At 36.6% G+C, this 14,253-nt stretch overlaps 1 protein-coding gene across 1 annotated transcript; it reads left to right on the forward strand.

Moving 5' to 3' along the window:
- The first annotated feature begins 1,638 nt into the window (after positions 1-1,638).
- Positions 1,639-13,513, forward strand: LOC104228173 (uncharacterized). The gene is made up of 7 exons (XM_009780580.2): positions 1,639-2,143; positions 4,358-4,555; positions 4,659-4,931; positions 5,661-5,763; positions 12,009-12,127; positions 12,211-12,387; positions 12,701-13,513. Exons 1-7 carry the CDS (start codon positions 1,847-1,849, stop codon positions 13,445-13,447), a joined length of 1,914 nt encoding a protein of 637 aa, XP_009778882.1. The 5' UTR covers positions 1,639-1,846; the 3' UTR covers positions 13,448-13,513.
- Positions 13,514-14,253: the final 740 nt, after the last annotated feature.

The following is a 14,253-nucleotide window of genomic DNA, read 5'->3' on the forward strand; positions in this document are numbered from 1 at the left end:
CCTTAAAGTTGTGGGTGTTAAGTTAATAATACTATCTTTTTACTTTATTAATTTTGTGGGTGTTGAGTTAATAATACTACCTTTAAGTCCTATTTTGTAATTTTATGGTTTTTTTATAGGAGATAGTACACTTATCTTTCTACTATCCCTTCTCACCCTAAATTAACCTTTTATTACAATAGATGCCCTCATATATTTCGTAAATAAAACTAACTTTTTGGACTTTCTTAAGTCTTCAAATGGAGTCATGGTTGCATCTTAACCAAAATATTTGGTTCTATAATTAGAATTGTTAAAGTACTATAGCTTATATATACCTTTTACCTTTACAAATTAAAAAAATAATTGTAAGCATCCAAACTCCTATTCATCAGTCTTCATAATTTTATCGCTACATTAGCATAAACACATCCTTTAAAAGTGAAACAGTTCAAATATTAACAAGAGGAGTGAAACATATTGAGCCTAATAATTATAAACTTTATTTTGGTGTGTGGATATTTATAGTTTTATTTATCTGTTAAGGAGATGGTAGGAATTTAAGTAATGTTATTCCCAGGGGTATCAACAAAGGTGTGTCTCCTTGGTCTTCTTTGCCTAATTTCAATTTGATTTTGGTTTTGTTTCTTTTAAACTTATTCTTAAAGAAAAAAAAATCTTGGTTAGTTTTTTTGGCCTTTTAAACAGTTTTTTGATTTTGTATAAAATATGTTGGTTTGATTTTTATTTTCAAAACATAACTTTGTGTTTTTTCTTTTCCGTTTCAAAGATCATTCCGATTTAATTTTTAGAAATCAAAATTGTACGTTTCAAAGAAATATATATTTTATAATTATTATCATTATCGTTAGATTTTGAATTTTTTGGAGTTTAAACTAAAACTGATATGTTTGTCTATCCTACAATATGTAGCATAGGAACAAATATCCAAAAGCTAAGATCTATACAACATCAACAAGATATTTTGATCATAAATATATGAGATATTGTTACCTTTAAGTAAAAATATGAACCTCCAAATTTATATTGATTATGTCCGTTGGATGTCCACGTTATTCTTACGTCTGAATAAAAATAGAATCTTGCATTTTAAAGGTAGCAATCAGCAAACTAAGGCCATGTGAGTTCAAACATAAGGGAATTAGATTTGTTTCTTTGTTGTGTTGATACGAGTTCTAAGCAAATCTCTTAAATATGACACATGATATATCAATTCAAGATTCACAAGGAATACACGACTAAAAACGTACCAGTGGATTTGAAATTTATCTTGGTTATAATTTGAGTACACGTGATTGTTTTTTATCAGAAGAAATAAGATATTTGGTGAAAACTTAAAAACATAATACAAATTGTTTTTTTAATCATATGTATTACTTTTAAGAGTTGAATTTGGGCCCGGGCTCAGCACGGATGCCATCTGACGTTACCGCAAAAGCAAACTCCCGTCTCATTTCCGTTTGGGCGTTTATCGTCTCCCTCAAGCTCCTTTCGCGAAAGCGTGTGTATGATGTCTTCATGAACACTTTCCGAAATCATATACCTATAATTTGTATCATATTATAATGTACGTGTAAACAATAATTTATTTCACTTCTTCCTCTATTCAATTTCACCAAAGCCCTAATTTTTCAATCCGATCTTGATTTATCTGAAATTCGGAAATTCATATTTATATATAGCTTTGATATAAGGCTACTGCAAAATTAGGTTTACAGTGAGCACAGCATTGATCTGAGTTTGTGCCGGATATTAGGTGTACAGTGAGAATCGTGATATACAGATCACCAAACACGGATTAATTTAGGGCTGTGATTTGACAACTGAATCGTATAATAATCTGAGAATGGCCGCGACGACGGTGGCTACGGCGGCGGGGGCGGTGGTTTTGTTGTACTATGTGCTGAGTCGCCGATTAACAACGGCGAAGGAAGGAGAGGAGGAAGAAAGTGGAGATTACTCGAAAGCAGCAAGCAGATCTGTGAAGCGGAGATTATCACGGAGGCCAGCTCAAGCTCCGGCCACGTGGCTCGAAACAATTTCAACGTTGTGTGAAACTCTTCGGTTTACATATTCGGAAACACTTGGGAAATGGCCTATCGGTGACTTGGCTTTTGGGATCAATTACCTTATCCGAAGACAGGTGAGCTTATCTTCTATACTTCTAAGCTCTTATTTGATACTTTAGCGTTGGATTAATGATGAAGTTGTGTACCAATATTGGAATGAAGTGGGCGAATAGAGTGGAAGTGATATAGAGATTTATATATAGCTGACTTTGAACTGGTTGGGATTGAAAGTGTAGTTGGTTGATCTATTAGTAAGTTTAAGCTCCTAAAGGCGGAATCTCGAATGGAAAAATTCATTAACCAGTACCCGAATGAGATATGCCCGGATAGGGACAAGTGGATATAGATGATTCATTTAGTCTATCTCAATTATTTTGGAAGTGAGTTATAGTTGATTGATTCATAAGTGTTGAGTTTGTAAAGTTAGAATCTTTTCTCGCCAGTTGTTTTTACTGCTCGGTGAATGGGAGTCAATGTGATGTATGTGAATGGACTGATTTCTCATCAAGTCCTATTCTATCTGAATAATTTCGTGTTGCATCCTTTTGCTTTTATTTTTTAATAAACCAACATAAATACATTTTCCACTATGGTGAACTTCCTGCCATCAAAAGTAGTTGTGTTCAAATTAGCTAGAGGAATGCTTGAATAAATAAAATTGAGTGAAAAATATAGTATTCTTTATTGCTTCCAGTACATACTTTAATTGATACTCCTACTTGAAAATTAAACTGCTTTGCTGTATGTTCAGTTAGTGGCGAAACCACATGCCTTCGCCGGAAAATTACACGGTATAGCTCGATAATTTTTTTTAAAATATGTATATGTACTTTATAATATAAAGTGATGATTAGACCGGCGATGATGTATGGGGCTGAGTGTTGGCCTGTTAAGAACTCACATATCCAAAAGATAAAAATAGCAGAAATGAGGATGTTGAGGTGGATGTGCGGGCACACTAGAATGGATAAGATTAGAAATGAGGATATTCGGGAGATGGTGCACGTGGCTCCCATTGATGCCAAGATGCGGGAAGCGAGGCTCAAATGGTTCGGGCATGTTAAGAGGAGAAGCCCAGATGCTCCGGTAAGGAGGTGTGAGTGACTGGTTGTGGAGGGCACGAGAAGAGGTAAAGGGTGGCCTAAGAAATATTGGGGAGAGGTGATCAGGCAAGATATGACGAGGCTTCAGATTTCCGAGGACATGACATTTGATACGAAGACGTGGAGGTCGAGTATTAGGGTTTAGGTTAGTAGGTAGTTGAGTCTTGCCTTACTTCGTACCTTTGTGAGACTAGTCTGGTAGGGCTTTGTCTAAGATAGCTAGTGGCAATGTTGTGTCTTATTATTTTGCTTTCCAGTGCATGACCTATTTACTAGTTATCGCTTTTGCTTTGCATCTTTCTTCAGGATTTCATGTTCCTATTTTTCCTACGATTTCTGTGGTGATACTAATATTGTCTCCTTTTGTCTTTTTGTTTTCTTGAGCCGAGGGTCTTTCGAAAACAGTCTCTCTACTCCTTCCGGTTAGGGGTAAGGTCTGCATACACAATATCCTCTCCAGACCCCACTAGTGGGATTTTACTGGGTTGCAGTTGTTGTTATTGTATATATACTATATAATGATACCCCTTGACTTCTTGGTGTGTTTGTTTCTTTATATTTTGCTCCCCTTAATTACAATCCTGGCTCCGCCATTGTGTTCAGTACATCATTGTGTACGCTTGTAGAGCTTTATCAGAAAATTGTGTTCACTTTTAGAGCATAGTTAGCCCATTGTAGGTTTATAGCTACCAGATTTTAGCAAACTATGCAACAAACTATGCAATTGAGGGTATCTTTGTGACTTTGTCGCAATTTCCTGTTAGAATTGGGATTAACTTAAGCATGTCACCAGCGGGGACATCCAATCCTGACCTTGGTTTTGTCATATTATACTCTGACATTCTTAAGTGATAGTGATGAATATATCATTTGGGAAGGTTTCTGATAGCCAAGATGATGCTACTGCTGCTTTTGATGGATGTTCTGTCTGTTATTACTTCTCTTTAGTTATGTGTTTTTGCCTTTTTCTGGTATTTGTGTGTCATCCTGTTTGTGAAGAAATTCTAGATGCTGCACTCTTTAGTGCCTTGAAATTCAGGCCCAAGGTCCTCAGTGTTATTTTTTCTTTGAGAGAGCGATCGTGTTTTATAAATGCAGGGTTGCAATAGTTGTGGAGTGTTTTATATCTGTGTTTTGTTATGCTTGAATTCTACCTCAGTTTCATATGTATTTATGATCTTGAAGGGAAATGCACCAGTTGCAAGTGTATATGCTGGGGAAAGCTGTGTGCAACTAAAGGGTGCTGAGATTATTGCTCAGTTGTATCATTACTTAAGGTTGGTGACACTCTGTATGCTTTTTTCAAAGAAGCCATTTCCTGTGTTTTTGGAGTCTGCTGGCTACTCTCAAGAAGATGTCCTCCTTCAGAAACCTAAAGCGGGAGTATGTAATTGCATTACCACTACCCTGCTATTTGGATTTATTTCACAACTTTATAGTAGTGTTTTGATTGTCAAAACTAAGATTTTGAAGTTTTTGTTTGCAGCTTCTTAAGCCCGCCTTTACAATTATAAGAGACAGAAATTTAAAATGTTTCCTTCTTCTAATTCGGGGCACTCATAGCATCAAAGATACCCTGACTGCAGCAACAGGTGCTGTTGTACCTTTCCACCATTCAGTTTTAGATGATGGTGGGATTAGCAGTCTTGTTTTGGGATACGCTCATTGTGGGATGGTTGCTGCTGCTAGGTGGATTGCCAAGCTTAGTATGCCTTTCTTGGTCAAGGCTCTTGACGAAAATCCTGAGTATGACATAAAGGTAAAAGTTAATATTCACGTCGTTATTCTTATCCTTTTTCCTGTTGAACATGGAGATTGTGAGTTGTTTTTGATGCGTCTTTTCATTCATTGACTTGTTTATACTGAAAGATGGCATAGTCTTACATGTTAAAATTGGAAGATTCGACAAGTTATGATTGTAGTTCAACGTTTCTTGTTACTCCCATTTTGGAGATTGTCATTGATGTACCATGAGATTTGCTTTCATTTGGATATTTCTGATACAACCTTATGTTACATACTGTGATTGCATCTCCTTCCTGTTGTTCATTTAGATTTATCTTAAATTTCGGAGTACCAGTTACTGTTCTCCTCCAAAGAGCAAGTCACAAAGTCACCTTCGACGTTCCTTCTATTCTTTTGATGTACATTAATCACACAGTCATGTGTCCTTTCGTTCTTGTTGCTTTTCATATCTTGGGGATAAGGGGGACGGACTGAGATTATTATGCAGATAGCTTTATAAAAGTAAGCATTACCTTTGCTTATCAAAAGAAACAGTAGTCATTACCTTTGTTGGTACCATGTAAATATTCTGAACATACCTGATATATATTAATATAATGGCAATTCTTGAGTCGATACATAATGTTAATATACTTTCAAAAGTCAGGTTATTTAGTTTTAAAGTGAATTACTGCACATGAATTCGTATTTCGAGTTTTTAGTGCTTAATATCAATGCTGTAACCCTAGTTTTGAACTTTCAGATTGTTGGGCATTCACTTGGTGGTGGTACTGCTGCACTTCTGACCTATATCCTTCGTGAGCAAAAAGAACTTTCGTCAAGCACCTGTGTCACTTTTGCACCAGGTGTGTTTCTTTCTGCTCCAGTTGCAGATCTCTGTTTAAAAGTTGAAAGGTTTATTTTTCTTCTATTATGGTTGCTAGGTTGACATATCTGTACCTCGTATATGAGAATTGTAGGTGACAAGGAGGAATGTAGAACATTCTCTCATCCATGCCTTTTTCCAGATTCTTTAGTGAATTTTTAAGTGAAATTAGAAGTCCTCTTATTTGCCCTTGTTGGGCTTCTAGGTCCTACCAAAATGATTTAGGTTCTATTAAGTGCTAAACTAGAGTGGCTTTCTGAAACTTTTCTATTTTAAATGGCTATTTCCAATTGAGTTCTAATATTTGTGATAAATATACATACATTTCATCTTCTTACATTTCTTCAAAAAGTTGAGTTTATGATACATCTGTAAGACCAATATTTCAATCTATGATACTGCTTTCAACAAATCTATGTTATCTGGAAATTGTGAAGTTGGAATCAAAAAATTTCTGAAAGTCAATGCTCAATTGGTTGAACAATGAATTCTTTCATAAGAAACTCTTTAACTGTATTTGCTTTTTAGAAATGCCAAATGTTCTATCTTGAGTTGTTTGTTATTTCATGTCACTAGCTTTTAAGTTCTATTTGTAAATTATAAACTACACATATAGTTAGATCTCAAGAAAGGTTCTAAGTTTGAATGAGAAAGGAACCGACTATTAAAACTGGTCATCTCGGAATAGACATATCTGTTTGCTCAGTATAGGTTTTCTTTGGAAATTGCAAAGGTTGGATGTGGTCGATTCAGTATTTTCCAGGTTTTGAACGTCCAAAGTTCTTCCATAGTGATGCGGTATTACTTTGAAGTGATCATGGTAAAACAACATATTATTGCAAACTGGAAGAGGAGACTAGGGACTGCCTACATTGTTAATTGTGTTTCCTGAAATGAAAATGAAATTGAATGACTGAGATTTTTGTAAAAAAAAAAAGATTGAAAACTGAGCTGAGAGCATGTATCACACGTACTAGCTAAACTTTTGGCAGAACTATTTGTTTTGACCGACTGTTTTTGGGGAGGTCTGAAACGTCATTGGATTTAAAATTTTTTCCTCGAAACACTTTGAGGAAAACAGCTTGCAATATTGCCCCAAGGCTTTGGTCTAGTGGTAAGGACACAACACGTGATGTGTGGGTTAGGGGAATGTCATGGGGTCGTACCTTGCCGCAGGCAAACGTCTGGTATTTAAGTGGAGAAGGGTTGAGCGATGGGCCCAATATCCATCGAGTTTTGATCAGTGCGCGGTGCGCCAATATGGTCCTCAAGGAGTTTTAGATATCCAAAAAAAAAAAGAATCACATTAATTATCTTATTTTAGCTCCTAAAATTTGGAAATATAACTCTATGTGGGAGCATAACAAAAATGTGTGAAAGGGTTGTTGAATTGGACAAGTTTTCTAGTCTCTTGAAACCTGATAAAAAGGTAGAAAGCTAGTGTAATATGTAGACAAAATTTTGTAGAAAATTTCATCATTATGGGGCAAACATATGGTGCATTAAGAGACAACTTGTTTAGACAATTTGTGAGGTGGTCCCTAAACATGTAACTGGAGAAAATCTGATTCTGCACTTCTATGACACCAAAAACAAAAGGGAATAAAAAAATGATAGTAGAGCAAACATTGCAAAGTGGTTTGTGTAAATTGTGTTGTCAAAAGAAATTGCTTCCTGGGTAGCAGCTAGATGACTTTAAGGCTTTGCTGTGCAATTTTGAGATTACACATTAGTAGAGTCAAAAGGCAAATAGTAAAAATAGTGTTTAAGTCTGTTGTGGCTTTTGCAAATAAACCCAAAGAATTCTATAGAGAAAAAGAATTAAAAAAAATGATTAGGTGCATATTTTGTTGTTTAATGCCGCTCTCTTCAACATAGACCCATAGTTGATATGACGCACACCTTTAGGGGTCGTTGATAGGAGGTATAAGAGTAGTGTTGAATAAGGTATATTGATAGTGTTGGTATTAGTAATGTTGGGATTAGTTATGCTGACATTAGTTATGTTGAGATTATTTCTTATCCATTGTTTGGTTGATGTATCAGAGCATTACATAATTTTAAAAAAAATTGGTTGTTTACAAAAATACCCTCAACATTCTTTAACTTTATACACTATTTTTATTGCAAGAGTTTTATTACCCTCCGCATTCTTTACTCTTTCTAAAGCCAGTTTTTTTTTTTTTTACAGGGGAGCAAAATTAAAAGAGAAAACTAATTGAAATATTAATGTTAAAAGAGAAGAAAACTTTTGATCGCAAGACATATAATACAAAATACCATTTTTTTTAAAAAAGAGTAGATTTTTATCAAATAAAGAAAACTTCACTTTATAGTTTGAACGAATTCAACATCAATTTAGTATTAAATATGTATTATTTTGATTATAGTAGAATGCTAAAGAGGAAAAATTAATTAAAATATTACAATATAAAACATTCAAAATATGACGAAAAGTATTTGGAATAGGTTTTGAGGGATTTGAGGGGCAATTATGTCTTTAACCATGTTTATGCAAGTATTAAAAACCCTTGCATTGCTAATACCATGGTTTGCTATGTATTAGTTACACATAAGACAATACCAAATAGGATAAGTTGAAAAAATGTACCAAACAAAGGATTAGTAATGCACAAAGCTAATGCTTACATTGTTTTTTCTAATACCTCCTACCAAACGACCGTTTAGTGCCTTAGTGCAAAGTGCACCTCATGGAAGCCTTTGAAGGTGGGTGGTGAAAATTAGCTCTCTGAAGTGTTCTATACCTTTCTCTAGGATATCTTTGTAACTAATACAACGCCGTTCCCTTTAGGTTGTGTATTATGTACACTCGTCGGACGCTGGACATGTGCTCAAACAAAAATCCAATGGTATCATTTTAGAATATGATTGGGGACTACTACCTAATTTCTATCTTCTTTTTGTTGATATGCTTATCTGCGAGGCACAAAACAAATGGCATTCTTGACAAAGCCTAAATCAGAATATCTTGTCACGACCCAAAATCTCAACCATGGGTTCTTGATGGCGCCTAACATCCGCTTGCTAGGCAACCAACCTTAGCACAATGACAAAAACAGTTTAACAACTAAAGAGGCATTAACAATAATAAAGGGTGAAATAGCATAAATTTTTAATAGATGTACAATCTCTGTCTAAAACTATCCCCAGAATCTGTGTCTAAAATGGAAAATACAATACTGTCTGGTAAAATAAACAATAGTAAAAGATAGGAAGGGGACTGCAGGGTCTGCGAATGCCAAACAACACTACCTCAAGTCTCCTGGGACAAGGTCAGAGCAATCACCTCTGAACGCCGCTTGGACCAACACCGGGATGCACAAGAAGTGTAGAACCGTAGTATGAGTACAACCGACCCCATGTACTCATTAAGTATTAAGCATAACCTCGATGAAGTAGTGATGAGGCTATGATAAAATACTAACTGTAAACTTGTACGAGTAATAAACAAAGAAACAATAACAGTGTAAAGAAACAGATAACTATATAACGAACGGAATAAAAAAAGTAGATAACAGAGGGCCCCAGAATAACATCACGTCACAACCTCGAAACATAACACGACACTGGAGTATAACAACCAAGAATAGTTATATAACATCTTTTCCGTCGCGGCATGCAACCCGATCCAATATATATCAGTAACAACCACATATGGCAAATCTCACAACATAAAATGCATAATTCTCTAAGGCAATCCAATATATCATAGTAGAGTGAAACAGGAAACAAGTAAAGGCAATAAGGCAAGTAAAGGCATGAGATAGGTAAAAGCATTTATCTAATAACATGTAAGAGCACATAACAATTAAAGGTGTAACAATTTAGGACATCTACCAAGAAGGGACACATATATCAAGTAAAACATGTATCACGTATGAGCACCTAGCAAATAATAACATGAAATAAGTATAGACATGGCATAATTAAAGACGTAAAGTAAAGTAATACACCGCGCATGCTTAACCCATGACAACGCATATACACTCGTCACCTTGCATATATGCCGTTCCCACACATAGATCACGTAGCAAATAGACCAGTCATGTCCTAATTCCCTCAAATCAAAGTTAACCACGATACTTACCCCATTCCAGAACAAGATCAACAACTCAACACGGCTTTCCCTTTAGAACAAGCCTCCAAACCACCCGAATCTAGTCAATTGTTGTTCAAACAAGTCAAAACAAATTTTATAAATTACCCTCGTAAGAAAAAGACTCCATCTTTAACATAAGAAAAGTCAACATAAAGTCAACCCAGACCCATGTGCTTGCAATCTGAAATTAAGACCAAATCCCGATTACCAATTCATCCCCGAATCCAAATATGTTATTTGTTTCGAGATCCGACCACAATTTGAAGTCTAAATCTCAATTTTATAAAATCCATAATTTCTACCCAAAAACCCCGATTTGGACTTTATGAATCTTAGATTTGATAATGAAATTCATGAAAAAGTAATGGAAATTGAATAAAAACAATTCAGGATTGCTAACCTATGAAGTTGGGAAGAACTTACTCTCCAAAAGTCGCCTCTATGGAGTCTAGGTCTCAAAAATAATATAAAATAAGCTAAGTCCCGAAATCCTTAATTTCTACACACAACCCCAGTTTCTACCCTATGAAATCTTAGTTTTGATAGTGAAAATTCATGAAAATGTAATGGAAATTGAATAGAAGCAAGTTAAACTTACTAACCTATGAAGTTGAGAAGAAATTGCTCTCCAAAAATCACCTCTATAGAGTCTAGGTCTCAAAAATAGTGTAAAGTCGAACTCTTGTTCGCAATTGCGTTGTTCGCAAATGCGAACCACTGATCGCAAATGCGATCGGAGCCTGAGCCTCCCAGATGTCGCAAATGCGACTAAACCTTTGCATTTGCGAAGAACTAGCCCATTCCAAAAGCGGACTGAGTGCGAAGCTGCTCCTCAACTCCCAGTGTTGCAATTGCCTATGTTGCTCGGACTCTTCGAAAATGTGGCAGGATACGTGTCGGATCCTCCAATAGTAGTGGATTTTTGAAGGATCCGATACGGGTGCAACTACATTTTGGAGAGTCCGCACAACATAGGAAATTGCTACCAATTCCTCGCAATTGTGAAGCCCGGCCAATTCACAAAAGCGAAGTTGCCATCCCCTTTCCCAGCATTGCAAATGCGAGCATTTTCTCGCAAATGTGAGGTTTGCATTTGCGAACAGACCCTTGCGAATGCGAGATCTATAGACCAACAACACCAGCAAACACAAAAGCTATGCAAAACAGTCCGCAACCTATTCTAAACTCACCCAAACCCCTCGGGCTGCAATCCGAACATCCACACAAGTGTAATAACTTCATAGCAACTCGCTCGCAAGCTCAAATCATCAAAATAACATCTAAAATCAAGAATCGATTATCAAAACTCAAGATTTTCAAAGTTCAAACTCAAATTTTCAACATTGCACATAATGTGCCGAAACGACCTTGGGTCACCCGACACTGCAACTAAACATGTGTACAAGTCCAAAATCATCATACGAACCTACCGGAATCGTCAAAACACCTATCTGAGGTCAAAAATCACATTTTTAAAAATTCACATTTAAACTTTCCGGAAATCGATACGGACCACACACGCAAGTCATAAATCGATATGGTCCACACATGCAAGTCATAAATCATCAAATAAAACTATGGAAGGTCTCGAAACACAAAAGGGGAAGCTAGTACTCAAAACGACCTATTGTCTCGTCATATACCTTGACCAGGAAAAATGCGAAAATCTTCAATCTCCTTTATCTCCTTTACTTGACTGCATCCCACATATTATCCAAACAAGTAGTCTCCTTCACTTGACTTTTCTACCAGGCTTTGATTTTGTGCCACTTTTTATGCTGTGTAAGTACTCTGAACTATTTGCAGTACTTTGGTAAACTTATTCGTGTGTGATCTGTTTATTCTGTTGTTTTCGATATTGGAGTTTATGAAATTAATAAAATGATCTTTCTCTTAATACTCTGCAACTCTGATGCTTTTTGGATAGGTTGAGGCTTATAATAGCACAATATCTTTTCCTCTTTGTGCCATGCCTCCAATTTTTAATGTACAACTATGGTGTTTGTCTCCTTGCTAAATTAGCATCTCTTGCATCTTAGCCTGTGAATCCAAATGCCTTGATGTGGTTTTCTTTCCTATATTCTTACTGTGTTAGTGTTGCACAGCTGCTTGTATGACGTGGGAGTTGGCGGAGTCAGGAAAGCACTTTATCACTACAATAATTAATGGTTCTGATCTGGTGCCAACTTTCTCAACCGCTTCTATAGATGTTCTTCGTTCTGAGGTATGACTCATTACTTGAATTCATAAACTTCAGTCTTATCTTGGATATGCTGTAATTTCTAACTTCAAAATAATCATTTTCAGGTGACTGCGTCATCCTGGGTGAATGATCTACGTGACCAAGTTGAGCGCAATAGGGTTTTGAAGGTTATTTATCGATCTGCCACTGCTCTTGGTTCTCGTCTACCTTCTATCGCTGTAGCAAAAGCAAGGGTTGCTGGTGCAGGTGCACTTCTCCGTCCTGTCTCAAGCAGTACTCAGGTAGGAAGTTGGGGCCTTCCACTGGCTTTGCCCCTCTTCAACTTGTTAGTCCTAATTTCCCTTATTGAATGATGCACAGCATTAAGTTTGTGAATAAATGGATTATGTAATTCTAACTTGAGTTTTCAGGATCAGTAGTAATTATATCTTTATAGTTCTGGATAAGTTGTTATTCGTAGATGGAGTTAAGGTGAAATATTAATAGGATATTGCCAATGAAACTTTCAGGTTAATTATGTTTGCCACATCTTCTACTTTCTGTCTCCTTAATTTTTCATGGCAGGAACGCTGATTTTATTGCCTTAATGTGCAGGTGGTGATGAAGCGGGCACAAGATGTTGCCCACGCAGTTGTCAAGACACGCTCCTCTTTATCATCATGGACCTGTATGGGCATGCGTCGTCGTGTTGTGTCCCCATCGGCAAACTCCAAACCAGATGAATTCTCTGACGCACCCCTTATAGCTCCAAGAACATGTGAAACGTTTGTGAGTGAAGTGGTAAGCAGTGTTCCTGATGGGAACAAAGTCGAATATTGTTCTTCGAGCAGTGGATCTGGACAAGATGAAACCGATGAAGAGGAAGATGCTGCTGGAGTGGATAAAGCAATTGGTACTTCCACCATAGAAGATATCACCGAAGGTGAATTGTGGTATGAATTGGAGAGGGAGCTGCAAAGGCAGGAGCTTGAAGCTGATGTCCGTGATCAAGAAGCAGCTGCTGCAGCAGAAGAAATTGCTGAAGAGGAGAAAGTGCTGGCTGATGCAGCTGAAAACCAAACACCAATATCTCCATCAGATATGTCAGATAACCACCATTTTTACCCTCCTGGAAGAATAATGCATATGGTTTCTATACCATCATCGGAGACGAGTGATCTGGAACATGCTTGTCCAACTGAAGACAATGTTGGGATATATGAGACCCCTAGAGAATTGTATAGTAAGCTTCGTTTGTCAAAGACAATGATAAACGATCATTATATGCCAATGTATAAGAAGATGATGGAATTATTGATTAGGGAGCTAGAAGATGAATTAGACTGTGATTGTGAATCGTGAGTTACGCAAAGAACACAGTATATATTGAAGGTGCCAAACAAAGGCAACAGATTGAAATTTCTGTCATCCTTACCCCCCCGAGTTAAATTTAATGTATTTCTTCTCCTTTGCTAGATTAAATTCTATTTAACCCCCTTTGTAAAGCCTCTGTCAGTTTTTATATTTAATTTGTGCTAATTTCGGGTATAATGGTGCTAGTAAAGTGAACCGGAGGTGTGGAGGACCCACATGAGGGTAAAAAGATATTGAGATTCTGACATAGTTGGCCGCTTGGCCAATTTTTTAACAAAATCGCCTGACCCACAATTCTATATTACAAGTTGTAGCCAAAAACAAATAAAATATCCTAAGCAGTAAACTTATATTTGCGTCGGCCCTCCCTCCCTAGCCGCCACACTTGTTCCTCTTCTTCCAACCTCTCTCGTTCACTACAGCTCCAACTTTCCTCTACCCTTCATTTTTCTCAACCTCCTCTTCACTGTTGTCCCACCACCTTGTCCCTCTTCATCACTACAAAACCAACAGCCTCCTCCAATTTTCATACACTCACATTCTTACAGCCATGGATGAGCCTTAGAGCTTCTTCCTTCACATAAATTCAATCAATCTTTTAACAATCAATGGACCTTTAGCCAGTCACCATTAAAAACCCAAAAAATACGCAAAAAGAAAACTCATATTATACAGTATGTAGCGACTATACAATCTATACTCACTATATACTCCAATTATACACTATGTTGGTTCCACCATCATTGTATATTAGATATATATTTATTATATATTTGGTGTATACTCACTGAATA

The sequence above is a fragment of the Nicotiana sylvestris genome, chromosome 1, assembly GCF_000393655.2.
Source record: "Nicotiana sylvestris chromosome 1, ASM39365v2, whole genome shotgun sequence".
Lineage (NCBI taxonomy): Eukaryota > Viridiplantae > Streptophyta > Magnoliopsida > Solanales > Solanaceae > Nicotiana > Nicotiana sylvestris.